The 27,967-nt window shown below is 41.1% G+C and overlaps 1 protein-coding gene across 6 annotated transcripts; it reads left to right on the plus strand.

The window, feature by feature from the left end:
- Positions 1-24,113, plus strand: ATG4C (autophagy related 4C cysteine peptidase). Of its 6 annotated transcripts, none has more exons than XM_061353454.1 (11): positions 1-263; positions 3,288-3,418; positions 4,691-4,774; positions 5,218-5,451; positions 8,732-9,062; positions 10,811-10,914; positions 12,164-12,300; positions 15,581-15,659; positions 16,330-16,406; positions 20,436-20,555; positions 23,610-24,113. In XM_061353454.1, exons 2-11 carry the CDS (start codon positions 3,343-3,345, stop codon positions 23,778-23,780), a joined length of 1,413 nt encoding a protein of 470 aa, XP_061209438.1. In that variant the 5' UTR covers positions 1-263; positions 3,288-3,342; the 3' UTR covers positions 23,781-24,113. The 6 variants fall into 6 exon arrangements, with proteins under 6 accessions (XP_061209438.1, XP_061209439.1, XP_061209437.1 ...); XM_061353455.1 differs by having other exon boundaries at positions 3,291-3,418; XM_061353453.1 differs by having other exon boundaries at positions 3,294-3,418.
- The last annotated feature ends 3,854 nt before the right edge of the window (positions 24,114-27,967 follow it).

Here is a 27,967-nt window from a genome sequence, read left to right on the forward strand (position 1 = left end):
CGCGCGGGCCCGCCGCTGGGCCCGGCCCTCCCCCGTGGCAGCGCCCGCCGGGAGCTGTAGTTCCGCGCGGTTCCCCCACACGGGTGAAGCCCCGGGAGGCCGCTTCCCGGCCGGGCTGCGCCGCGGAGCTCACCGGGAGGGTAAGCGGCGGCCTCGGCGCCTTCCGGCCGGGCTCGCCGTGCTGAGCGGCTCCTCCGTGTCCTTCACGGCGATGGCGCGACCCGGGCAGCGTTGACCGCCCGCCAGCGGCGGCTCCGTGAGGGGTGAGCGGTTGACGCCGGTGGCGGCCGGCGGCGGGAGGCGGGGCGGGAGAGAGGGAATAGCAATATCCTCAGTGGTGGCGGCCCAGAGCCGGCCGCTGCCGGGGGTCCCCGCTGCGCTCCCGGCCAGCCCGATCGCGTGTGTCCCGCAGGGTACGAAGTGTGCCCGGGCTCTCCCGCTTCCCTTCCCGGGCTGTGGTAACCCGCAGCTGTCGGCGGGCTGGGGAGTAACCAGGGCCGCTTTCACTTCCCGATGGGAACGGTTCGGGATCCTCCTGACCCCGGCCCCGCCGTCTGAGGCTGACAAAAGCCCACAGGAGTCGTCGTGAGGACACAAAGACCGGCTCTGGAGAGCAGGAGCGGTAACGAGGCGGCTGCTCACGGGCGGCTCTTGCTGGGCTTTAACTCCTGGACAGGTGAAGTGCTCGGTCTTTGCTGCGGGATGAAGAAACCCCGCTGGTTTTGTTCACTTGTCCTTTACAAGTGTTATTTCTGACTGTTTTAATGTGTGTTTACAGCTGGAAAAGGGTAACTCCTTAAAGATGACTTCTTGGCTTTATGCTGCGTGGGTTTTGCTGGTTCAGTTTCTTTTCAGGTAGCGGAAGTACAGGTCTTCATTCCTCATTAATGACAGAGTTACATTTAGACTTCATCCCTTTTGCGGTGTTAGGTCGCTTCTCTGTTAATGAGAACAAGCAAACGCTGTTGTTAGGGAGGGTTTTTTGTCTCAGTTAACAGCCTGCAATCATCTCCCCTCTGAGACTGGGTAATGGGGGCTCTGAGAGCATCGAGCTTCATTTCTCAGCAGGTGGGTCCTGCCCCCTGTGAAGTAACATCGTCCTAGTAATGCACGTTCTAGATAACTTCTTAAAAGAGACAACTTCAGTATAAAACCATTAGCTTTAGGCTTAATAATGGGGTTCCTTTGTGCCTGTGGGGCTTGAAATATGTATTCCTTGTGCCCTTCTCCTGATGCTGTTCCATTAATTCCAGTGGAACTATTACTGATGGCATCTTGCAGTGATGGGAAGCACCTACGTTTTTCCAGTGGGATAAATGTGCCTGTTTTGTGTTAGCATTCTTCTTGGAAGTCCTTTTCACATCTTTAGCATAATGCTAGGGAAGAAATGGAGCCGGATGAGAGAAAAATGTGCTGCGATGACCATTGTCTTTTAAAAGAAAATGAGCTTCTTTCTCATCTCAGTAATTTCTCCTTCAGGCCCTTTTGGAACAGGAGAGTTGGCTTCATTTCTAATTTTAGCCAGAGGGAGCTTTTACAGGTATTGGCTTTTAAGGCAATCAGTGGCCTCTGCATAAATGACTGTTGCTGATTGATCATGTGAGGACAGACTGGACCAAACACATCTCCTGAAGAAGTTCATCTTGCCAGCTGTGCCATCTAGAGTCAGTGATACAGTCAGCCTTTCTGTGCTTTTCCTAAGAAAAAAGAGAGGGGAAAAGGCAGGAAATTGAAACCCAACCTTAAACTGTCTTTCTCTTCCTTCCCCTAAAAAAGCCCAGCTTACCAGTGGGCTACGCATAGCAGGGATGTAGCCATGGGTTATTTTCACTAGCTAAAAAATGTCACTCTTCCCCCATGTTTGTGAGCTTGCTTTGCCTCTTGTACCATCAAAAAGTTGTTGACTGATTTCTATACAGTGGAATAGCAAAAAAACATCTAGGGATGGCTTGGGCAGTAGATTCCTGTTTTCCTGGCCCTACCTACAGATCCCAGAAACCATGCACCTGTGTGAGTACCTTCAGGCTCTGAAGATGTTGGCACCTGGGTTGCAGTGAGGTACCACTATTGATCAACTCTTGATGGCCTTTTGAAACAGGAGCTCTTACTTTTTCAGCTGTCTATGCAAATATAATCAAGAAAACCTGCATCAACTGTTTCAAAGTGAACCATTGACAGAATACATGCGGTGGAGGAGGCTCCGTTAATTAATAGCAAACATCCTGTTCCAAATGGTGCAGGTGGACTGCAGAGGGAGTTCTGTCCCATTTCCTTGGATTTCTTAGAAACAGGGATAAAGTATATATTGTTATATGCTTGGATAAAGTATGTATTGTTTCTGTATTACTCCCGGTTTAGGTTGCTTTTAGGTTGCTTTTAAGGTTAAGTCCTTGTCTTGCAGTTCAGACAGTCAGTAAAAGTGCATTTCCCTCCCACCACCCCACTTGGAAAATTCATAAGCAGTTTTTACAAAATCAGGCTGCACTGTAGTGTTTTCTATTGCTGTTTTACAGCTCTTATTGCTGTGATAGAGCTGGGCTCATGTAGACAACATGCTCAAATCAGGAGAGAGCCTTCTTATGCATTGCAAGTGATAATTAGAAGAGATGTGAAGTAAACATGCATTTTATGACAATAGTCTAAACATCTTTCGAAGTTATCTATCTAGGATGTTAATTCTGTACAGAATTATGTCACTGTTACACATGTTTTCAGTACTGCATGTTTTCTGCCTTGCATACGTACAGCAGAACATCTTGTGCTTTGTCTTTCCATTCCTCCAACACCTCTAAGCTTTGGCTTAGAAAATTCTTGATTAGAAATCTGAAGCTAATGCTGTTCTTAAAACTGAGATTAGTTTATAGGTGCTCCAAACTCTGTTATGGCAAAAAAAAAAAAGTGCTTATTCTACTCAGCAGAAGAGCATCTATTCTATTTAGTGAAATTCATCTTAGCTTTTCATTTCACTGCCAGTTAAATGAGTGCACTCATATGCCAGCACAGGTTATATGCTCTGCATCAGTTTGTTGTACAATAGAGAGCTATTGGAGAACATTACATTTTATTTAGCTTTGTGTAGTATTTTTCTTGGTATATATTTGGAATTAAGTTATTTTATTACTTATTCACAGAATGTGTGATTTTTTTCTCAGTCTTTGGTAGTAGAGAATTCTGCAAGTTTATTACTGTTCTGGCCACATTAGGCTAAAGTACTGAAGTGGGCTGGTGGTGATACTATACCTTGTGTTCTCAGTGCCCATGGATGTGTTTCTGTCTTGTTTTTGCAGTAGCAGAACTGAACGTCTTACAAGACAGCGATGGCTTTGTCTCTAGCATTTGAATATGGAGGCCACAGGGACAGATGAAGTAGAAAAGATAAAATCAAAGTTTATGTCTGCATGGCACAACATGAAATACAGTAAGTGAACCAGTGTATGGGAAGATCTTGTCTCCATTGACAGGAATGGGAGGTTCCTGTTGACATGAATGGGAGTGCGACTCAAACTTCACTAATATTAATAACAAAAATGCAATATGGCCCTTGAAATCATTTTTATGTTGATATTATAAATAGCTCAAGTAAATAAACTTCTTTAGCTTTTATTTTTTCAAGTAAATGTTCATAATTTATTTTTTAATGACTTTTTTGAAAGCAGTAAATTATGGCAATGACACAAGTTTTGCAGAGACTTTTAAATAAGGGTCTATATGGAATCATCTGAAGCAAAGATTGGTTTTGTTATTATATTTATAAGTACTTTTCTGGAAAAAACTGGCTGATGTGTGAAGTACAAACTCCACTGAAGAGTCTGCTTCACACACTTTTCCACAGCTGAACATCACTGATTTGTTCACAAGCAACCTGATTTTTCGAGTGTGCCTTTTACTAACCTGTCCTTAAACTTCATTTTTCTGCCTTCCCTCTAGGGCTGAGTTTGCCCAGAATTACCACCAGCTTTCTTATAACTGAGCCTTGGAGCTGTCTGGCAAGAGGAAAAGATACTTTTCTTTTACTTTCTTTAAGGCTACCACGTGGCTGAAGGGGAATAATAGTTATCACACCCCATATGTGATAGGAAAAGTTAAAGAAACTGTGGATTTAGGATATTAAAGACCCTACGATTTAGACTTAAGTGAAAAAGCTACTCTTTGTGGACCCTGTCAAAACCAAAAAGCTGAATTCTGGCTCTTTGAATTTGAATGGTATATTGTACTACCCCTTTTTGTCTGTAATCTGCAGTCTAATTTTGTCATGATATTTAATCCTATGGCAAAAGCAGCACACTGCGTGCATTTTCATTGGTCATATGTGAAGCTTATTGATTATTATTATAAGAGTTGGAAACCTCACAGAATCAGACTATGCAGTAATGAATTCACAACAGAGACAAAGCAACTTGAGCTCCGCTTTAGCATTTTGCATCCTAACAGTTTCTGTGCAGTAGTACCATTATATTAACATTCTAACAGGCACATATGGGTAACATCATGACTTTGAAACCAGAACTCTAAGCTGTGTTTTGTAGTACCATGAAACTTCTTGTTATTTATGAAAGCAAACCCCAATATTGGTACATTTTCTCTCTGTTCCCCTCAAAGAGGGTTATCTTTGGCTTAACCAGATGCTGTTAGCAGTTCCTTTTTGGAATGCGTCAGTCACAAATCTGTATTTCTTTTGCATCTATTTTAGGTTGGGTGTTGAAAACAAAAACTTACTTCAGTAGAAACTCTCCAGTCTTTCTGCTGGGAAAATGCTACCACTTCAAAACTGATGGTATGTACATAGCACTTAACTCATTCGAGTCTCATTTGGCAGGAGCTCTGTGGAGGTATTTCTAAGTGTCTAGAAAGCCTATCATTAACAGTTACCACATTCAAAATGTGAATATGGAAAGCTTAGGGAATGCTCATGTAAATGTCCACCATCACTACTAATGCAACCCCTCCTAATCTGCTTTATTCAGATACATTTATTCAGTCTTGTTATTCCTGTAAATACTAGTGTTGTAATTTTCTCTCTTCTTGTTTTCTCTTTTTTCAGCTGCCACATTTCTACTGCGTTTGTCTTCCAATTTTCCTTTCTTGTATTTGAAGCAATCATTACTTTTTGCAAATTTGCCCTGTTTTTCTCATCGAATAGTTGTATGTTCTTTACTTTCCTTCTAATAACTGAAGTTCTGTACTAAGTTAGAACTTAAATTGTGCTTTGCCTTACAGATTCCGGTGAACTCTCGACAGATGGGTCCAATTTTGATAAAATCAACACGGAGATTTCAGGAAATGTTGAGGAGTTTCGTAAGGATTTCATTTCTAGAATCTGGCTGACTTACAGAGAGGAGTTCCCTCAGATAAAGGGGTCTGCATTGACAACGGACTGTGGTTGGGGTTGCACACTGAGAACTGGCCAAATGCTGCTGGCCCAAGGTCTTATGCTTCATTTTCTTGGTCGAGGTAAGTTATGAGAGCTCTCTTTAAGTTGTATGATAAGCATGGGTGTTCTGTAGAGTGTGTGGTGGTCTGTATGTAGACCAGACCGTGCAAGCTGGATTTGATTCTGGACTCCTCCTTGACAATATAATTGTCACATTGCACCAGAGCACTGATCTGGCTGTCCTACTCTTCCATTCCTGAAAAAGGGAATGCCAAAGCAAAGGAAAATACTGGCAGCTCCACAGAAGCTAACTGTGAAGTGAAACACCACAGAAACTTGTGATCCTGTCCCTTGGTATTATTGTCCATGCAAGTGTCCAGTTCTCTTGAAACTTGCTCTTTTCTTGGACTCAAGATGCAGAAATGAGTTCCACAGCCCATAGCTGTGGGCTATGGCAAAAGTGATGTTCTGTTACCAGTTCTAAAGCTGTGCATTATTCAACCTCTAGTATTAATATATTGAGTTAATAGAAGGATTGTAATCTAACTTCAATACATCATTCTTTGTGTTGAAATTTTCACTCTTTCATTTCTTCCCTTCCCTTCCACGTACTTACAGAGGAACTTCCCTTTTCCCCTTATCATTGTCTATCTCAAAATACTCTCTTAGTCATAGCTGTTTGAATTAAGTAGCTTTAGGAGACTTGCAACACTTTCTGCTTTCAAAGGAAAACATGCACACCCTCTCCATTCTTCCAAGCTCAGCCATGTCCTGCATAGATGCATGTTTGGTTCTTAACCATCTCTTCTTTCCATCCTCTTCTCAATCCCTTCCATAATTTACAACATTACAAACAATCAGCCACGTCCTCTGTCACCATGACTTGTCAAAATGATTTAAGATACGGGCTGAAGCCACCCGGGTGTGTTAGCAGGAGAGAATACAGTGTGTTGTTTACTCAGCCATTTGTTGGATCCCAGGAACACTTCAGTAGAAGATAGTTCTGAAAGCCTGTTTTGATAATGCTTTGTACTTACTGTGCAAATATGATGTAAGCTGTGAACATGGTCCCAAACCAGCTGCATCACAAAGTCTTCTTTCTTGGCAGTGTCAGGACCGAGCTGTCAGATTGGCTTATGTTCCTTTTGCTGTAGATATTGAAGTCATAAAACATTCATTATCCCTTTCAACTGACTACAAATACCAAAATATATTGAAATACTTCTGCTGAGAGCACAAATCCCTTAAATATAACACATGAGCAGAAGACTACCTGCAAGTAGGAATGTGTAATGGCTCGTTCTGAATTAACCCCAAATAAAAAAGCCCCAGGTTTATATCTTTAAAATCTGTGGTTACAAAGATTTCCTTGCACTGTCCCCCATGCATCCTCATTTGGGAAGTGATTTGGTGATTCTAGAGTGCTAGTGTTTCTGTGGTAATCAAATGCATAAAAAAAATGGGAGTATGTATGGTCTTTCAGGACTACTTTTCTCATCACCTACTCTTCTGACAGCTGGTGAATTATCTTTTGGAAAGCTTTTTATGAGGTCTGGGTAGCTTTTGAAACATATTTAAGTGTTTACATGAAGTTTTTCATCGCTGTTTACTCTTTTCCCAGAGATGTTTTCATTATAGTTTAATGGTATTGTTTCTGTTACAAAGCAAAACTTGACTGCAGTTACTAGCTGCAATACTTGCACTTCCACTGCTATGTGGAATGTTCCAGATATTGCTGAATGATGTTGTAAATGAGTTTTTATTGGAAATACTAAGGTGCTGGTAGGTTTTCCTTTGAAATGCTTGTGCTTAAACACTGACTTAAATTTGAAACTCATGGTATGATAGAATCCTGGAATGGTTTGGGTTGGAAGGGACCTCAAAGCTCCTCCAGCTCCAACCCTGTCACGGCAGGGACACCTTCCACTGGAGCAGCTTGCTCCAAGCCCCTGTGTCCAACCTGGCCTTGAGCACTGCCAGGGATGGGGCAGCCACAGCTTCTCTGGGCACCCTGTGCCAGCGCCTCAGCACCCTCACAGGGAAGAACTTCTTCCTTGTGTCTAAGGAATTCCAGTGCAGGAGTAGCAAGGCCTGTGATGTTGTTAACACTGAGCTTACAAATGCATCTGTCTGAGTCTGCAATGAAAAAGAACATCAGATTTCAAGGAATGCCACTTGTGGTAATAGGCACTGGGGAGGGATGGTTGCCACACTATAGAAGTGTGGGTGACATGGGCCATAACCAGCAATACTTGGCACATGACTGGAGCCCTAAATCAGATTTTAGAATTAAAATGTAGTTGCCCCTGTTTTGTTTCTCAAAGGCTTTTACATGGATTCTTCAGTAACCGTTACCAGGAGGGCTGCAGCTCTTGCTCTCTGTCAGAAAAGGTCCCTCTTCCTGCAGTAATGGCAGTTTTCTGAGCCTCCAGGAGCTTACCCAAACATGTCTCACCAAACAAAAGCACCTCATCTGTAGGGTTTGTTCCTTGCTTACACATGGCAGCCTTCCCCTTTCCTTCTGGGATGTTTATTATGGACCTTCAGGGTGTGTTCTACTCTTAACAATACACCCGCTGTGTGTTTCAGAGGTTTCCTCACATGCTCAGTGTTGCAAGTAGTTGTTTGAACTTGTGGGAGAGACTTTGAGTCATCTGACAAGGAAAGCGTTGCTGTTCTCTAGGCATGCTGAGCCACCATTATGCAGGAGGAGGAACGCTGTGTGCAGGCTGCATTGTCAGAGAAACCTTCAGCTGGAAATGCAGGCTGTAGATGCTGTGCTGAATGGTATTCAAATAAGTTTGTCATTAATCTTAGTAAAGCATTCACAGATGTAGCGGAGGAATCTTGTTATTTTTGTGCTGATCTGCTTTGTCATTTTGCCAGGAAGAGGTGTTTGTTTTTACAGGAATAATTCCTTGGGTTTGCTTATTTTCTCTTAATATCAGACAAAGCAGAAGAATTCAAAACAGCTTTTGAAACTTCTTGTTTGATGTGGATAAAGCTCTTTTTAACTGATGCTTTATATGTAAGATAGTTGTAACCTGTGCCTTGTAATCAGGTACATCTCGTATATTTAACTGACTGGGATCGTGGAATCTGACCTCTCTCAGTCCATTTGCTAGCAATTTATGCTGTTAGGATTTCATTTCACCTGTCGTTCAGGAGAAGATAAAAGCAAATCATACTCCACTCGAATCCTTTGTTTACATTTTGACACTGACATTTGTATCTCGGTATGTAACTTACATATTATCAGTCAGGAACCTGGGGAGGAAGGAATGAAGGAATGCGCTTTGCTATTTGTACCCAACAGTTAATATAAAGCCTAATATGCCTCTTAAAATTCCTTGCCTGCAGCCTGGGTCTGGCCAGATGCGTTGGACATTGACAATTCAGATTCCGAATCATGGACAGCCCACACAGTGAAGAAGCTGACAGCATCATTTGAAGCATCGCTTACAGCAGAAAGAGAACCCAAGATCCTGTCAAATCATCATCGGGGAACATTAAAGAGAAACTGTGATGACAGTGAAAGGAGAAATGAAGTTTATCATAGAAAGATAATTTCTTGGTTTGGCGACTACCCGCTAGCAGCTTTTGGCTTACACCAGCTAATAGAATATGGAAAGAAGTCTGGGAAAATCGCTGGAGATTGGTATGGGCCTGCAGTTGTTGCACACATTTTAAGGTAAAATACCTTTATTTGTTGTTACGCGTTACAGGAGAAGCATTTCCGAGCGTCGTGAGATTACTTCAGCTTAATTGAGCATCTAACTGTTCATTATTGGCTTTGTAAAATGTCCTTATTACTAGAGGCTTTTCAGGGGCAGGAAGGGAAATAGCAGTAGGTGCAGGATCTGAACTCTGAGCTGTTGTTCAATCTTATTTCAGGAGAGAAAACAGACATTCCTGTTTTCCTGTCCTTTAGGCCGCTGAGTCCCACATATTTCTCCCAAACCCAGGCTTTTAAGTAGGGCTGCATTTAATGAAATGTTCTAAAAACGAACCACTCTTTCAAGCTTGGAACATGCATAACATTAGAGATTTCTTTTTTTTTTCCACTGTAACCTGGGGGCTGTAATGTACTGATAGTGTAATGAAATGTCAGAGCTAAAATTGATGTTTTCAGCATTTCTTTGCACACATCACATTCTTGTGAACCTGTAAATGTATGGGACTATTAATATTATAATTAGCTCACGGTAAAAATAAAGGGGCTGTGACATTCAGTGTGGCTAAAAAACAAAGCCAGAACTCAAATTTCTCCGTATTTTATGCCATTTCCTTGAATGTTGGCTTTTGTTTCCTTTTAATTTTCTTTATAGCCTTATGTTCTTAGTGAATTCCAATTTACCTATAAACTGAATCACTAATAAGTCATTTAAGCAGCAGAAGCCAAAGTTCATCTATTTATCTTCCTTTTTATATATGTGCATAGCTGAATTTGGTGTTTAGTATAAAAGTACATTAATCTGAAGTGAACCTGTACTGAAATAATCAGGTGTATATGTGCAAATGCATACTACAGTGATGCAAGAAGTCAGCATTATTTATGTGTTTTCCTCTTATTTTTTCCTTATGAAAAAGTCAGAAACAGAAAAGAAGCAAGCAGAATTCTTTTTGCTTCCTTTAAATTGCAGTAGCCTCTTTACCTAATGGGAGCAGAGGGGGGGGTTGGTCCAGAATTCAACACAAACTGACACTGCAAAGGTTTCCCTGGATCTCCCTCCTCTCTTAGAGCGTACTAACAATGTACAGAGCTCTCGTAACTTGAGAACGACTGTATTAAATGGTTCCTCAGAATATACTGGGAAATAAAGGGATAGTGACCATTTAATGCAAGCCTGTATTGAAGTCAAAGGCTTATCTTCTATTTTGAACAATCTAATTTCTCTACAAACGTTGTCCTTGATTGATGATCGTGCTTCAGACTATGGACATAGATTTGGTTTTTAGTTTTTAGCTCCATTACTCTTACTCTGTTGAGGATAGCCTGAAACTGCAGTTGAAAGTTGTGGTGGAAGCTCCCAGCTTGTTATGTGCTAACCTTTCTATCCACAGACATGAGGTGCTAATTTGTGGCTAGCTACTTGAACTGACCTTAACTAAAGAGATCTGTCAAGTTGAAAAGAAGATTTTGGTTGGCAAATTTAGCCTTTATTATCTCAAAATACATGACAGAAAACTGTTACAAACAGAGTTATGTAGTGAATATGAATTTCATTAGAAGTTAATGTGATGCTTTGGGCTTTTTTTTGTGGTTTTCATTGTTTCTCCTAAACAGTGAAATGGGTTTGACTTTGCTTGGGAAAAACATGCTGTGGTATAGACTGGATTCCACAAAAAACCCACCCAAAACCCCCAACAGTGAAACCCAACCTGTTTCTAAACATCAACTGATTTCTGTTCATTTATTGTTAATTTCCTTAATGTCAGAGATGAGTTAAATAGCTTTGTGTTTGTACTTAGAAAAGCTGTTGAAGAAGCAAGAGACCCTGAGCTACAAGGAGTAACAGTCTATGTTGCTCAGGATTGTACAGGTAAATGTTGTGATCGGGTAGCGTTCTGCAAACATTTTAAATGCTTTTTATGCCTTTCAGTAAGCACTTAACAATAGACCTCTAAAGGAGAAAAATCAACTCAAAAATGCACCCACATAGTTGGGGTTATATAGACAAAGGGGTTCTTGATATATGCAGATGTTTGTGCTCTTTGAGAATCGGATACCACAGCTTGAAAGCTTTGTACATTGGCTTTTTGTGTCTTACAGTGGAATTCCAAATCCTGCAAAATAATTTATCTTGACAATCTGCCTTCTGTCACTTTTAATTTTCTATTTAAATCAGTTGATAATCTGTTTTGTACTTGCTTCAGTGTTGTTTTAGCAATAAGCTAGTTAGGACTTCCATATCTTACAAAAATTAACCCCCCAAACCCAGCCAAACAAGTGGAAAATACTTCAGTTAGATTTGTTAGCTTCATTTTGTTTGTCTTTTGCATCACAGGATTCTGGTTTGCCTCTGCTCTGAAGGAGCAGAAAATGATGACAAGATAAACTAAATGTGTGGGGGAACTCCACACTAATGACTAAGTCTAAGCTCAGTGTATTCCTTCAGTAACCATATTTAACTGCTGGAAACCTTAGTTATGTCACAGCTAATCTGGGGATAGGACAAATGAGACTGATGTCCCTGGGGAATCAATGAGACTGGTTTTAAAGAGACACTGTTTAGTCATATACTACAAACCAGTTTCACCTGGCTTGCAGTGACAGCAGAAAGTGAAACTTCTGTTAACTTTTCACTTTGTTCTGGTGATGGTTTTCACATCTCAGCTTGGAGGGAGTAAGCAGTAATAGTACATGATTCTTTTTCAGTCATTTTCAATGGCTGCCTTGTGTTAACCTTACACAGTGAACTTGAGTATTTATTAACATCAATTACTGCCTCTTAACATGCAGATGTTTCTGTTAATTGTAGGCTTTCAAATGTTAAATTACTCCTTTTAGAAGAAGTTTAACTGAATAAATATTTATTGGCTTTCTCCTAACCTCCTCCTTCTGCATTTCCTTGGCAATGGATGTTGCTACAACAGCAGCAGATTACCAGTCCACAAAATACTGCTGAAAATGAGGCGGCTTAACACTGGTTTTAATCAGTCACTCAGGACAGTAAGATGTTGAAGGACTGTGGGTTTAGTTTGTCAGACTAAGTGCTGGCTTGTTGTAGGTGTGTCTTTGTCAAAGCAGTTGTGTTTTAAGTATTAATATTTCCATGTGTCTCCTTTCAGTCTACAGTTCAGATGTTATTGACAGACAGTGTTCTCTTATGGACTCTGGAAAAGCAGACACAAAAGCTGTAATTATACTAGTTCCTGTGAGGCTCGGTGGAGAGAGAACAAACCTGGACTACTTAGAGTTTGTAAAGGTATGAGATGAGCTCAATCTTTCAAAGAGTAGCAGGAGGTGAGATGAAAAGCGACTTCATGATGGTAATCTTCTGCCTATTAAACGTGTGGTGGTGATTTCACAGTTGAAGGTTGTAAAGTTTGACTTTACAGATTTTAAGATTCCCTATTACAAGATCAGGCATAATTGCAGAGCACATGATGTCCCGTGGTGAAGCAGTGATAACTGTCCTACTCCTGAAGGAGCTACCTGAGAAGACAATGCACTGGCTTAAATTACAAGTGGTAATTTAATATAGCACCACTCTAACGGCATATGTAACTAAGCATCAGTCAGCATTTAAAAACACAAATATACCAAATTCCTTCTTCTGTTTCTCATTTTATTAAATGTCAGGTGGTTTAAGGTTCTTGCTTGTCAATTCCTCCCATTTTCTTTTGTTGTTTTCTTTCCTTTAAGAAAGTCACTGCCTCAAGTATTTTGTCACTATCTGGACATTAGGATGAATGTCTCTAGGGACAGTGATGCAGGAGCAGCATGCAGTTACCACAAGTAAAAATGAACTGGAAGAAAGCGAAACTCAAGGAGAAGGCAGAGAGGGGGAAGGTCTGCGCTGTCTTTGTCAGCAGAGGTTCCGCATACGGTGCTAACACCGAAGATCTCCTGTAATCCTACCTCTTGAGCTCAAGAATACTTCTCTTAGGGAAGAGATTGTTCTCTTAGCCCTGCTGCTCTACCATTTTCTATGCTGCTTTTAAATTCCTTAAATTCTTGGTTTCATTTTTAAAATGCCACAGTGTAGCAGCATGAACAAAATCTGAGAGTTTGATGATGTCTATTTTGGTCTTATGGCTCTCTCCTCCCTCTAGGGTTCGTGAAAAGCATTTGGGTTTTAACGGCATTGGGGAGATGGAGTGATGAAGCCTTTTATTTAAGTGATGAACTATTAAACTGTGTTTCTTTCCTGATTCCTTGTATTTTCAGACAGTTGGTCTTGGAAAAGTTTTAGTTCTTTTCGGACTAATTCTGATACATTAAAATAAGTCCGTGGTCTCAGACATGACCTGCAACCACCTTACTTTCAGTGTTAACTGCACAGAAGCCCTAGAATCAGTCAGGTCCAGGAAAACACATAGTACCTTCAATTGTGAACTAACAGTTCTATTATTGATGAGTATCTGTGGCTAGTTTTAGTTTTACCCTGCAGAGGCTTTCTCACTTTACTCTCAAAGCCACTCCTTTGCCAGAGCACAACACGTTTGTGTGGCACTCGGGTTCATAGCACAGTCACAGTATCCTGGCTCTTGTATCATGACTGGCTTTTCCAGGGTGATTCCTGCTGCTCATTTACCAAGCCTGGGAGTGCCTTTTGCAGTCTGAGAATGGAGGTTGTGATAAGAGGGCTTTCAATTGCATCTATTCGTCACTCCAATCTCTATCTTGACTGTTCATAAGACTGTTCATGACTGAATTTCTTGGGGTCTGGATTTAAGTTAAAAATGCAGATTTGAGAATGTAGTACGAGAGGTAATTTTTACAAAGGATTTTATATTTATGGCTGAAAATGGATAAATTTTTTATAATTCACTTTTACAAGAAACTTCCCATAGATTAAACAGTTATTCATTACTCCGAGTAGCTTTGCTCCCTTTCTATTTCACTGGCAGAGGATGTGTCCTCAGGTTTTTCAGCATCTGCTCTGCCTGGATGTTCTGTAACTCTCAGTCATTGAGGAGACTTGCTGAAAAACCCTTCTCATTCCTATTTTAATTAAGCAGCACCTTCTGTTAACCTGCCTAAGCCATGCTGAAGTTGATTTTGGTAGCATTTGAGGTGAGGAGTACAGTAGTTTGTGTTATGTTACATTGTCATTGTCTAAGCAGAGAAAATTTTATCTCAAGAAGGTTTGGTCTGATGAGTACAGGAGATATAAATCATTTTGTTGAGAGAAATTTTCCCTATGATAATGTAATGGTTATGCTTTTAATGGTTGATCTCTTAGAGAAGAGGATATAGATATAACTGCCAGCTAATGAAGATTTCACTTTAGCTCAACTGATAATCTTCTGGCTTGCTGTCCCAGGTTGGGCCAGCATCCAGGTTTTTGGACCCAACACTTGTCAAGTGCCACAAGAAAACCACTGTGATTTATGGACATTTAAAGGCTGTTCAGTTTTCAGACTATTTAATGGTCTTGGGCTTCAGTTGAATTAGAACAGTTGGGCTCAGCTTTCCAAAATGTTCGGTGTTGGCAGAAGCCAGCTCCCACCGGAGTTGATGGGATAACTAATGGAGAACTCTTGTTAAGCCAAGAGTGAATGGTCACAAAAAGAGGAATTTCAGTCACCTAAACTACTGAAATGTCCTTACCTTGACAGCATTGGGTGTATACAGGTAACTCCTCCCCAGCAATAGAAAGTATAGCCATAAAATGAGCATTTTCTAATGTAATAAGTCTGCTAGGTTTCTGTGCCAGCACAGACCCGTGGGTTACAGAAACCAGCTCTCCTAAACCTGAATGAACAGAAGGACACTGGCAGCACTAGTGTGACTGCAGCCCACGGCTGATACCCCACCTCCTCCTGTCCCTAGTGGCTCCTAGCTTTGCTTTGGGTGGAGGGGTATGTTATTACACACCAGACTGAAAAGATTCCTGTATTTCACCCCATGTCCCTCTTTAAATCCTGTTAGGTCTATCTGTAATACCTCTTTCTCAAAGTCTCTACTTACTGATGGTTCTGATTCCTCCACCTTCAGTCAACATCCAGTGAGATTTATGGGGCTTGTCTGTTGTGTGTCTCCTCCCATACTTTGGGCTGTTGTTCTTAGAGCTGTATCTTGTAATTACTCTTGCTTCAACTGGCATTTCTCCCTGTGATGTCAAGGTTCATACTCTAGACAGACTTCTGCATTCGAATGCAGAAGAAGAGACCCCCCCAGGGCCACAGAATGTAAATGTATGTGAACTCTGTAAATCTGAGTGCTTCATACGTTTTGACTAAGCAACCTGGGCTCTCAATATGTGTAACACTGTGTCTTGTCTCCTCCCCAAAAATGACACTGCCAGTTCTCTCAGTATATGGGCATCTCTTGAAAAGGGAGGTCTTTCTCTGGTATATCTGGTGGTATTTTCTCTTTGGTCAGTTTAAAATTGGGTCAAGCCCCAATAAGTCAAATCACTCCTTATAAAGAAAAAAAGCTGTTTATCTAAAACCAGTAAAGAAACCATAAACATCTTAATTGAGTTTAATATTTACTCTGTTTAGCACTCTCCTAATTGTTTAATATTGCTGTTGTAGGGTATTTTAAGCCTGGAGTACTGTGTTGGTATTATTGGTGGCAAACCCAAGCAGTCGTATTACTTTGCTGGATTTCAAGGTTAGTGTTTTAATCTGTTTTGTCTTTTCAGTATTTTTCTTTCCAAGTTAGGGAGTTAATATTGAACCAGTGGGAAATAGCATGATTAAAATAGCAAAATGAGTACCTTATTAATTCATCATATCTAGCCAAGTCCAGTCATTTGTCATTTACCCCATATAGTAATTGGATTCTGTAAAATGTACATTTAATTTCCCTTGTTGCATAAACAAGGCATAATTTATCTGTTTCACCAAACCTGAGGACCATTTGCTGTTCCTATCTGGCAGCTCTTATTTACATATTTACTTTTTAGTAGTTTAAGTGCTGTTAGGTGATGCTTAAATGACAAGCAATATATTCTTCCTGTCAGGATGAAGTAGCACGATACATTTTTCATATGCAAACTCCAGAATATAATTGTGTGTTTGTAAAAGTAATTTTATCACCCAAAATTAAATGACAGTCTCATCACTTTATAAAAATTCTGCTTATACAAGCATATTTGATTATGCAAAAGTTAATCTGTGCTGCAAAAACCTATGCTTCAGTCAATGAATATCAGCCTGGCAAGCACTTACTTGCTGGGTTGCTCTTTTTTTTTTGAGCTGTTCTGCATAGAAATTGGATTGTAAGCAGTGCAATAATAAGGTGTTTTTTGAATTACTTGTCTTCTGTTTTGTCCTTGTAGATGACAGTTTGATTTACATGGATCCTCATTACTGCCAATCTTTTGTGGATGTCAGCATAAAGGATTTCCCTCTTGAGGTAGTATGGATATAGACCTGGCACTGTTTTCTTCCCATATGAATCAAACACTAATTATTTAGAGATGTACTAGCTGGCTGCATCTTTATGGTTTTACAGTTATGTGTTATTTATCAAAGGCCTGCCCTTCTTTATAGGTCTATAATCAACAAAAATGACCAGAGGTTAAAAACTCAATATGGGGGTTTAATTTTTACTGCATTAATCTTTGTCTGTTTCTTTATAGTGGTAAGAAAACCTCAACAACAGATCATTGCTTCATTTAAAGAACTTTCCATTAAAGAAAACAGACAGTCTTTGGAGCTCTTAAACCTGAGTTAATTGGATTGGTTTTGTTAGTTTGCCTTTTGGTAGTGCCTATTTTCTTTTATTTTAAATTCAAGTTGCAGGCATCATCATGGAGAGAATTACTGTATTAGCTAATAGTGAAGAGCCTGTTGTCAGTTTGGAACCAGAGTTCCTATAGCTTTACCTGCCACTTCTTTGTCCAGGAACTGGATATTACATATATATGATTATTATATTTCTATACTGGAGTAGGTGGTTGTCATTTTAAATGTAGCTTTTGCTCCTAACAACTCTTCAGGTCACTTTTTTAGCTTCCTACAAGGCTTATCAGTGAGGTTTGTGGTTGAGTAGATGAGTTTTACTCGAGTCCTCTGAACTGTTTAACGAGTTTTAGGACTAGAATGGCAGTTCCCAAGAAACTGGCTGGTGTGATGCTGTAGGTGCTGTGTTTGTTCTTTCTTGCCCTCCCTTTCCCCCCTGGCAACAGCTTTCTTGACCACAAGTTACTGGGCTCACCTAGAGGCAGTGAATGCATGAATATCTTTTTAGGCTATGTCTGGGTCTTAAAAGTCAGGCTTGTTTGGCGGGGGGGTGTTCACCTTTTCTTTAACCTCTTGTCCAGTAACTTGCTTTGAAAACAGATAGAGCTAAAGGAGGTTATTTAAGAACTTGATATACAAGTATCATGGGAAAACATCAGTTGCAGAAGTGTTCAATAGCCACAGTACTCACAGTAGACATCCTTGGTGCCATCCATACAGACTCTCCTGGATCTTGCATCCAGCTTCCACCCTCTTTGGAGCAGCTCTTTATTCAGTGTAGAAACACTCTCAGGTGCATCCACTGCTTAGGACAGCATCAACCACTCTAGAACAGCGTTGGTTATTTGTAGTGGTTCATCATGCCCTCTGTTATGTGAAGTGCCTCCTACACGTGGAAACACTGCTTCAGACACAACATAGTGCATTCATGTAAACTGAGAACAGTGAACTGCAGCGGTCCTGTCGTCACCATGAAAAGAAAGATCTGTTAACAAACACTGAGCACAATACCTTGATCAAAGTACCATCAAACAGTATTTAGGAAAAGAACTTGCATACATCAGAGGGCTACCGGCAGTTTTTTGCCTGGCAGAGGCGATACAGTGTGAAGCTCTACACCAACTGGAGGGAGCGGATCTGCACCATCTGCAGCACCTACCCCAGCCTGCCCCGTGGCCGCATCTATCCTGACCTCGAGAGCTGGTTCAACACCTAGAGCTGGTGTGCTGGGGCCATGTCAAACCCTGGGGCTGACCTAAAGCAGACACTACGTATTTTTCAGTATTAATGCTTTACAAGATGCTTTAATTAGCATGACATATAATACAGAAGTGCAAGGTTCTCTAGGAAATGAGACTGTTCCGAAATAAAAAGGGAACATGGCAGCACAATGTATTAGAAATATCCTAGACAGGAACTTTCCTTATTTAGGGATGCCTTTAGATTTACCCCGTTGAGATATTTAGAAGAAGAGTTGGTGAGTCCCAGCTCTACCTATTTGTATTGCAGCAGCCAGGGATTATAACCAAGATCCTTGCTCCTTTATGCTAATAACTGTAGTAAAATACAGTGCCTTCTCTGAGCATTTTACAGTTTAATTGGATAAAGCAGACAAAAGACAGGAAGAGCACAAAGAACCAGAGCTGAAGTGACTTCCTTAAGGTCACCCCATAGCACAGTGGTCAAACTACAAACAATACACATCTTTCTGGTTTCTGTTCCCATGACTAATTCTCCAGCTTGTGCTGCAGATGCGTTAATGCGAATGTCCAAATAATAATCATGTTCTAAAAGGTATTTTGAAGGTCTGTGAGCTGCCAGCCTGGCTTGATCGCATCCTAATGCTTTTCTGCAGACAGAAAATATATTGCAATTTAATGCTTAGTGCATTTAATAGTATTATATCTTTGTCTAGAAATGTCAAAAGTAAACAGAAATTGCTTTCTTAGTGTGGATAGTAGCTTGTTAGATTTATCTGTAGAGAGTATTTTCCAAATTGACAAATTGTCCAGAATAAGTTGGAAATCAATCCACTCTGTATTGGCTTCCAGAATCCATTTGTTTGGAGCAGCGAAGAGAAAATAAAAGCCTACCCACTTCTTTGTTGAACGGTGATTTGTGCAGCGTGAGGAGTATTGCCCTCAACAGTCCAGCACAACTGTGCTGTGGCTGAAATGGGATCTGGAAGGCAGGGTGTGATTTATGTGTTTGACAGAGGAATGAACATTCAAAACACGGTTTATGCATGTAAAAAGAGAATTAAGAGAGAAAACAGTGACTGAAACCAATTGTATATAAATAGCACTTCTCATCTTTGCTTCTATTATTTTTTAGCAGAGGTTTAATAGAAATACATCTCAGGTTTGTAATTGCAAGTAAAGAACAATACGTTTCAATATGTACAACTATTACACTGGCAGGCTCAGGTTGGTAACTAGTGCTGTTGTATTCTGTATATTGACTTTCCTGATTGGGGCAGGGGGGAATAAAATGGGTTTCTAGCACACAGACTGCTTGTTGTTAGCTCTTGCTGTTGCTATAGACAAATGAGATTGTAACCATTGTTAGTCCTTCGTAGAGGGAGCACAGTGTTGGTAAGAAATGTGTTGCTCTGTCCTGGTGTTGCTGCCCTGGTCCTGTGCTGAGCACAGCTTATGTGTCAGTGTGGAAGGAAACGGCCCGGAATATTCACTGGAGAATATTGATCACTGGGGGAAGTTCAGGAAAACGGGATCTGTTGCAGTGTGGTGCAGATGTGATGTGTTAGTGGTTGTTACTGAGCTGCTGCAGCAGGATTGCTGGGGTTCGATAGTGGCAGGATGATGGGGTAGTCCTGTGTGTTAGGAGCAGAATGAAAAGGACTCACAGCCTTGGAGTGACAGGCAGCAGTGACTAAATAATGTCAGGCATTTGGCAGCGAGCTTCACCAAAGCTACAGTTCCTGTCATAACCACACACAGAATCAGGGCAGTCAGCATATACTTACCTTTTCTGTCATAAACTGTGAAGGAGTGTGGGGAAGAGGGTTTTGTATTGGTTTCGTTTTCCTTATGGCATGGCTGCTGATAGGATCAGTTCACAGCACTGTCAGAGCATCATCTGTCATGAAAAGAGATTTCACATTAGGAAAAAAACATCTATAAAGCAGGGCATGTTGTTTGCTTTATTCCCTACTAGTGGATTATTGTAATGCGGTTTTTGCTTTCATGGGGTTTGTGGTAGTTTTAACCCATTTTATCTCCTAGAGGATAACGTGTGGGATTGGTTTATTCCATTATGTCTCTTTCATAGAGGCAGGGGGAGGGAAAGGGGCAATGGGAGGTGGTAGTAAAGCAGTAAGATAGTGCAAAAGCTGTTACAAATTCAATTTGCAGAGAGCATTCTCCTCCTCTGCCTTGGGAATATTCATAAAGTACCGCTCGGAGCCGCAGACCTTTGACAGATTCAAACTAACGTGGTGGTGCGTGCAAGTTTGGGGATGCAGCATGAACAGCAGGAGGCTTTATACGTGTGGAGAGGAGTGGAATTACTGGGGGGGTGATGGGAAAAATGACTTCTAAAGTGTGTGCTGGGCTTTAACTCAGGTGATGCAGGGAGTTGTATGTTAAAGCTGTTGGTGGAAAACAAAGTAAATGTGTTGGTCTGAACCATTCTCCACCTTAACCGTGTCTTTTATGTCTTTTAATCTTGAAACTCGCAGTCATTCCACTGCCCTTCTCCCAAAAAGATGTCATTCAAAAAGATGGACCCAAGCTGCACGATAGGATTTTACTGTAGAACTGTGCAGGACTTTGAGAAGGCTTCTGAAGAGATAACGAAGGTAAGCGTGGAAGTGACCGACTGCATTCCTCAGCCACAACGGCGTGTGTGGGTTGTGTGTGGATAAGGGGAGAGAAGCGGCTTCTTCCTTTTAAATAGGCGTAATTCTTGATATTCATTCCTGCTTTTATGCTCCTGAGAAACCCGGCTTGTTTTTCGTCTCCTCCGATGTTACCTGGGTTGTGTTGCGAGAGGCTGTGCAGGAATCGCGACAGGGCAGCCCACGAGGTGGCACTCTTGAAATGGGAATATTCCCGCAGCCAGCATTCCTGCCGAGCCAGGGGGGCCGGGAGAGGCAGGCAGCCCCTCGGGAGGGACGGGCTGGGGTTTTAAATGGAAGCGTTTGATCGAGCCCAAATTGTGGATTATTTCCTGTTAGCGTAAGTGCTTTTTGCGAGGGTTTTTAAGTGTAAAGCTGTGCGTTTACGATATGATAGTGCTGAAGGCTATGGAGCAGGTATCACCCAGCAGATCCGATTGTGTCCTTCCACTTCAAAAACACTGCTGTAGTGGTTTTGAAATGGTATAGCTCATTTAGCTCCAAATGCGACTGACTTTTTCCCCTTGATTGCAGTATGTAAGTGTGTGAAATACAGCATTAATATGTTGTTTGAGCTGTGGTAACAAGTAGCTGTGTTTTGGTGATTTAAAGAAACAGCCTATGAAAGGATGCAGCAGCAGGAGATGGTCACAATATTAATATCCTGACCACAGCAGTTGTCGCAACAGCACAAAGAATTAATGTTGGTGCAGCATTTGGAATGTCCTGTTAAGTGGTATTAGTATTCTAGCCAAAAAAAGCATTTTTAAACATAATACTGTATGTAATCTTTGGTAGATACTGATTGATGCTGACGTTTTCTTTGATTCTTGCACAGAGAGGTAGGAAATAGATTTAAAAAAGCAGAAGTTCCTCAGCAATGGTTTTATGGGGAGTTTAAATAGTGAAGTTACTATTCTTCCATGTTTTCCTGTTCTGTCATGGATAAGAAAGCATGTAATAACATTAGGTAAAAAATACTCTGAATTACAAAATCAGTTGCATTGGAACTTCTCTTTTTCTCTCCCTTCTTTCTTTTCTTTCAAGTTTGGGACTGAGTACATTTCTTTTCCTGAACATATGTTGTGAAAATACTCATGGCTGATCCAAATCCCTTATCCTGTTATTTTACATAGAAGTTGTTTCATATTTGTGACATTATTTTATAGAAATATATTTCGGGCACAGTAAGCTTGAAAACAGAGGAGAGTTTGGGGGTACAAATGCAATGTGAGAACCATGCCGTGATGCTTCAGTCCTTCCCTTCACATCCTTTGTTTTTTCCTGCTCTTCTGTTATTTCTCCCTCTGTTTGCCATTTGGGTGTGATAACTCTTGAATTATCAAGCACAGCATACAGCCAGTGTGCCCTAGGTAGGCTAGGCTCAAAAATTGAGGCTCTTGCTGCTTTTGTTTCCCTATCAAAACCCATTACAGCAAATAAATAATCCGCTTGGGCTACACCTGCGTTTGCCTGTTTGTAGTCCAGGTTCTGTGCAGAAATGAGAAGTTCTCTGCAGAATTGGACTGTTTGAGTGTTGAATTTGGATGGAGTTCAGCACAAAGAATTAATTGTTGCAGCCACAACAGTGGCAGACTGAGTCTAACACGAGAACACTCAAATAGATTGATGCTTATCAATAAACTCTCTGTAGAAATCATCACAGAACTTGCTAAAGAACTTGCAAGTTCTGATGAACTGAGATGTGGCTTGGTAATAATTAATCTCAACCGAATCCCCCTTGACTCTAGTTTAGGCCTTTGCCTGTCTGTCCAGCTCATGTTGTGTGTTCCCTTAGTACATAGAGGTGTTGCATATACCTGTAGAGAAGGAAGGTTGAGGGAGAGTTAAACCTGGACAATGACAGGGGAGCTGCAGGTGTATTTCTGTCCTGCTTTGGAGGTTCCATCTCTGTGATGTGTTTTCTGTAGCTAACTTGCAGTGAGGAGCTGGCCTAAGCACACCCATCCACTTCAGCCACCAGCACACAGCATCCATGTGGCCATCAGTTTCTGTTCCTACCAAGCCAGCTTGTATTGCAACCCCTAGAGATTGAAAGGGTTGGCATCCAACTGTCTGATCTCTCAAGAAACAAAGCATTTGTACATAGTGCAAACTTTTTTCTTCCTGATGCTCATTTGTTACTCTTCTTTTGCTTATCACTGTGTGCATCTCTCCCATATCTCCATGCTCTTTCACTCAGGTTTCACATTACAGTAGCCAATACAATTAAAATAGACAAGAATAAAGTGGGACATTTCAGACCACAGTAAAAATCAAGGATTTTACTGTGTGATTGATTTATTATTTTTTTTAAAGCTTCCCCTCAGCCTGTGTCTTTTGTTTTTAACATTGTTCTTATATTTAGGGGGTTTTTACTGGTTTAGATGAGTTGTTCTCATGAAATCAGGTTTAGTGCTTTTAGCTCCGCACACTGCATACCTCGAGGCTAATGTAGTTCTGTGTCAGTGCATCAATGTGCAGGGGTTTTAAAGCAAGTAAGAAATTATATTTAAAAAGTAAAAATCAGTGAACATTTAAGTGTCCAAAAGAGCCTGAAAGGCTGAAATGTCTTTTAGTATTAGGTGGATTTTAACTGCTATTAAAGGTATTTTGCTGAATCTGGTTTAGTATTTATCGTTCCCCACCACCCACCTTCTACATGCTCAGTTTTATAAATCTATGAATGTAGATTTATATCTATATATCTACCTATATCTATAGATGTAGATTTTTGGCAGCCTGGTACTGTCATCAATCTGCTTTTGGCCATGTGCTCTTGATTGGCTTATTTCCATAGGTGTAGGTGTTGAAACTGTTAGTAATAGCATTGGTTATTGTATGTGCTGATTCTACAATAAAAACATCTCCCTGAAATGCAGAATTTGTGCAGCTGGTGCAGTGCTTCTGTTTTAATATGATTATAATAAAAACCATAAAGTGCCATCGTCAGATCAATACTTACTGTGGTTCTTCATTCCCAATTAACGTTTTGTCTGGTGTTTTACATTGTAGATGCTGAAATCTTCATCTAAGGAGAAATATCCCTTGTTTACTTTTGTAAAGGGTCATTCGAAAGACTATGACTTTGTTTCCAGTCCGCTCCATGAAGAAAAACACCTTTTCCTTGAGGATGAAAAGAAAAGATTAAAAAGATTCAGCACAGAGGAGTTTGTCTTGCTTTAAGGACGTTTTACACAAGATTATTGGCAGCTGTCCTGGAGAACACTTCCCGTTTAGGAAACCCCAAATGTTTGTGTCCTCCTCCCCCAGAAAGGCAAGCGTGTGCTGAAATGGGTCTATTTTCATAGAGATGAGAATGTTTTATATGTTAATAGTCTTTAAAATGCCATTTATAAATGCACTTACCAATTATTTTTGTTCACTACTGTTGGATGAGTTTAATGTTGCACTGTGCTAGTGAAAGATAGAGGCCAGAGCGTGCTGAAAGGTGCCCACAGACAGCCTGCTCTTGCCCCTCTGAAAAAACTTGGCCAGTCCCCACAGCCCAGTCTGACCCTGATGGACACATTCCAAGCAGAGGCTGCTGGATTTGTGGGGGTTTTATGTCATGGATGTGTATCCATAGGTTTTGAGACCACGTCATTTCTGTTTGTAAGGGAAGTTTGAGCTCTGTATCCATGTGGGAAGGGGAAAACTCTAATTTGTCTTGCTAAGCCCAAATAATAGTTAATGCTGTAATCGTGATGCACATCCCGAGCAGCACAGTGGAGAGGTGAGTTTGATCTATCAGTAGTAATTGTCAGTTGCAATCCTGATATAATTATATAGGCTGAATTGTGAGTTAAGATACTATTTAGCAGTATGATTTTATAATGGTTTCTCATTAAGCTTGCTTTGGAGCCTTAATATGAGGAGTGAAGATAAAGTATTACCTTTCCCCACTATTTTTAAAGGTTATACTATTAATATTAACTGCAGCCAATCAAAGCAGCTAAAGACAATTACTAGAAGAGTATTTGTTTCTTGTTTCAACTACTGTAACGTTGAGGTTTCTCTCCTGTTCATGCAGCTTTTAAATCAAAGCAAATGGGGGAGTGGATGTTAAAATTCCGGGCTGTGATTCTTGGTTTTCTTTCTTTTTGGCTCTGTGTTATTGCTGTACAAATGATTCCTTGATGTTGTGTGTTCTCAGATTGCAGCCCAATGTACCTGCATAGTTTCATGTTTTAACAAAGTAAATGCAATATTTAAAATACCTATTAACACTGCTTGGAAAAATAAAGAAGGTGTGAAAACAGGAAATGCATGTGCCTTTTATATTAATATTAGACCCACTAAGAATGAATATAATCCTGCATCTAAACCAATATTGTAAGGTGTAAATACTCTGTTTATTTGCAATAAAGGCAGGTTTTATTGTTGTGTTGTAAACCAAATGTTAACCTATTCTAAGTGCTGTTCAGGCACAGGAGACACAAATGTTACCGATCCAAATAATAAGCATCACGTGGATTCATTGAAGCACCTTTTTCCCCTTTTATGCGAAAGAAGTGCCTAATAGATGGATTTGAGGCAGAACCAAGACCTAGTCTGTGTATGTATCAGGGCTGTAGGTGCGTTAGCATGTGTTAATTTGAGTTAATATTCCAAAGAGGCAAAATGAGATTGTGTTTGCTTGTTTTCAGGAGACAAAACCCCAACCCACACATCATTTGTCTAAATTAGTAACCTGTTCACTGTTGAATCCTGCTAATAGTTGGCATAATAATACTTGTCGATGCTGCATGTGAGGATGTTTGCCTTGATCTTCCTTAATATTTTTCATTAATAGCCCAGAAGAGGGAGTAAACAACATATTTATGGAATTTAGATGTCAAAATGAGGAGAATTGTGAATGTCAGCGAGAGCTGGAAAATAGAAGGCTCCTGTGTAGTGAAGCACAAGTTAATGTAGCTCTAGCAAAAATAATGCCAAACTGTTGAGTGGTTCCTTTGGGTAACAGTGGGCAGGAAATTAGACATGAAGTTGTACTTTGCTTTCCCATTTAAACACAAAAAAGCAGCCCTATGCTGCATCATTAGAAGCTTCTGTCACAGAGCAGGGGGATATAATTGGTGTAATCTGGTTGCAGTGATGCTCTCCTTTCTGCTTACCTTTCCATGAGGAAGGCATTAACTAATTAAAGTGCACAGAGGAACAGGAAAAATGATCGGGAGCCTGCAGGGATGGGTTTAAGGAAGATTAACTTGTAACTACATGGTTTTGTTAATCTATAGCTGAGGAGTGAGCGGAAGGAGAGTACATAGTGTGGGGAAAGGAGCTGGGATAGGAAAAAGATAGACATTGTTGGGAAAGGGGAAAGTGCTCATGGAAAAGCTTCCTGCAGAGGAACGCGAGGCTGTGTCACATCCTCACCCAGAAGTGTTAGTCTCGCATGTCAGGCTGCTCTAAAGCAGACTGGGCCATTGGTAACAAAGGCATGGGAAGGAACAAGTGGATTAGTTGAATCAATAATGTCTCTTCCATTTACAGCTCTGTTGTTGTAGTAATAATAATAACATGTAATAAGCTTCCGAGGCTGTAATGCACTGGGGACTGCAGTGTTGGAATGAAGCTGAGAGTGGTGCAGAGTTCTGTGAAGCTAACAAAATACATAGCTGAGCAGTGGGCTTTCCCCCCCCAGTTATGTGGTGGTGTTATTCTTTTAGTGGAAGTCACTGTACAACACTGATACATGACTCAAGACAGATATCAAAGACCCACATCTCTTTTGAAAGGCTTTATCCATCCTACCCCACTGCAGACCTCAGCCTTCATCACAAGTCTGGCAACAGGGAAAGCATCAAAGGGGTGACTCTCCACCAAGTACACTTGTGTTTTTAAACAGGCAGGGTGAAAGCAGATGTGTGTTCTGGAAATGCACATGGTAAAATGGTAATGACTGTTCTTGGTGGTTGTCTTTTGTCAGATTAAACCAAAACTGCTCATTCTCCAAGTTTTCCGTGCCTAGGTCTTCATACCTGTTGGGCTGCTGCAGCCTTGCAGGTGCCTCATGGGCCAATCTGTCCTGCTGCAGTGCCAGCAGTGCTGTCTGTGGTGGGAACTAGGGGATGGCGTTTCCTTCTTCCAGAGCTCCACTGGCTGCACTTCAGGTACCTTAAAGAAACCCCCATGTGCAGGTACCCACCTCAGTGAGCTGTGACAGAGGGGAGCTGCTAATCCAGAGACCTTTGCTTTGGTATTCTTGGAACAGAGCTGCTGAAATGGAAACATAAGAGCTATAGAAGGTAAGTATTAAAAAGACAAACGTAGTTCTGCCATCCCAACAGCTAACTTCTCTGGAAGGGTGAAATAGTTTCATTTGTCTTTTTGTAACTTGTTGGTAAAGAAACATGAAGGTTGAAGCACCTTTGAATTTATTTAAACAGTGGATTACTTTTTCCTCCCTTTTTCACTAAGTGCAAGAAACACTTCAGTGGTACAACAGCAGCTGGGTTTCAATGTTAGCACATCCTTTAGTGGGCCGCAGTGGTGTTTTGGTTGAGAGCTGGTACACATAGTTAAAAATTAATGACTATTTCCACGGTTTTCATACAAGGCTTAAGCATGGACAAGCCCATGAGCAGCCCTGGTGCACTCGGGTACAGTGGTGACACAAGTTAAATTACCAAGTTCCTAGGAATGAATGTTTTTTGGTAACTACAGAGGACTTCAATTGGAAACTATGTTAATCACGTAGTAATTCTCTTTACCTCTTCTGCATTAGCTCCTGAAAACCACACAATTAATTTGTGTCATCACTGTTGCTGCTGCTGCCTTCAAACACAAACCAAAGGAGCATTAGTTACTCACACACCCAGCAGTGGCCTGTTTTCTTAAAGGCCTTCCACAAATCACTGCCTGATTACTCGCTTGTCTGACAGAACCAGACTGCACGTACCAGGGAGGGGGCCACAGAGCAACTCTTCTCAAAGGCTGAGCTTTTAATTGCAGCTCTGCTCCTGTGTGAGGACAGCGAGGCGGGGGTCCCACAAGCACATCTCCCTTGGCAGTGATGCTTTTCCCTCAGTATTAATTGGACACCCCTGAACGACAGGAATATGAGTAGGGAACTGTAAGAACTATGTGAAGGCAGCTACTGGATTTCCTTACCTTGAGGTGACACCACGCATCCCTCACCTCATTCTCAAAGCCAACAGTGGCCTCGTGTGCTGGACAAAACCTGCTCTTCCCTGGTTTCTGGATAAGGCAAGGCTGTGTGAGTCTGGATCTGTTTGTGGTGAGTTCACTGCCTCCCAGAGGAGCCTACATCACCTTGCACTTTTGGAGTGATGTGGTAAATACACCTGAGTGACATTTAATGTGGCGACATGCTCCTTAGTTAAAGCAGTAACAGCAAAGAAGTGGTT

This window comes from Neopsephotus bourkii, unplaced genomic scaffold (assembly GCF_033783945.1).
Source record: "Neopsephotus bourkii isolate Nb327-2 ecotype Australia unplaced genomic scaffold, CSIRO-AGI_Nbou_v1 NB_673, whole genome shotgun sequence".
Lineage (NCBI taxonomy): Eukaryota > Metazoa > Chordata > Aves > Psittaciformes > Psittacidae > Neopsephotus > Neopsephotus bourkii.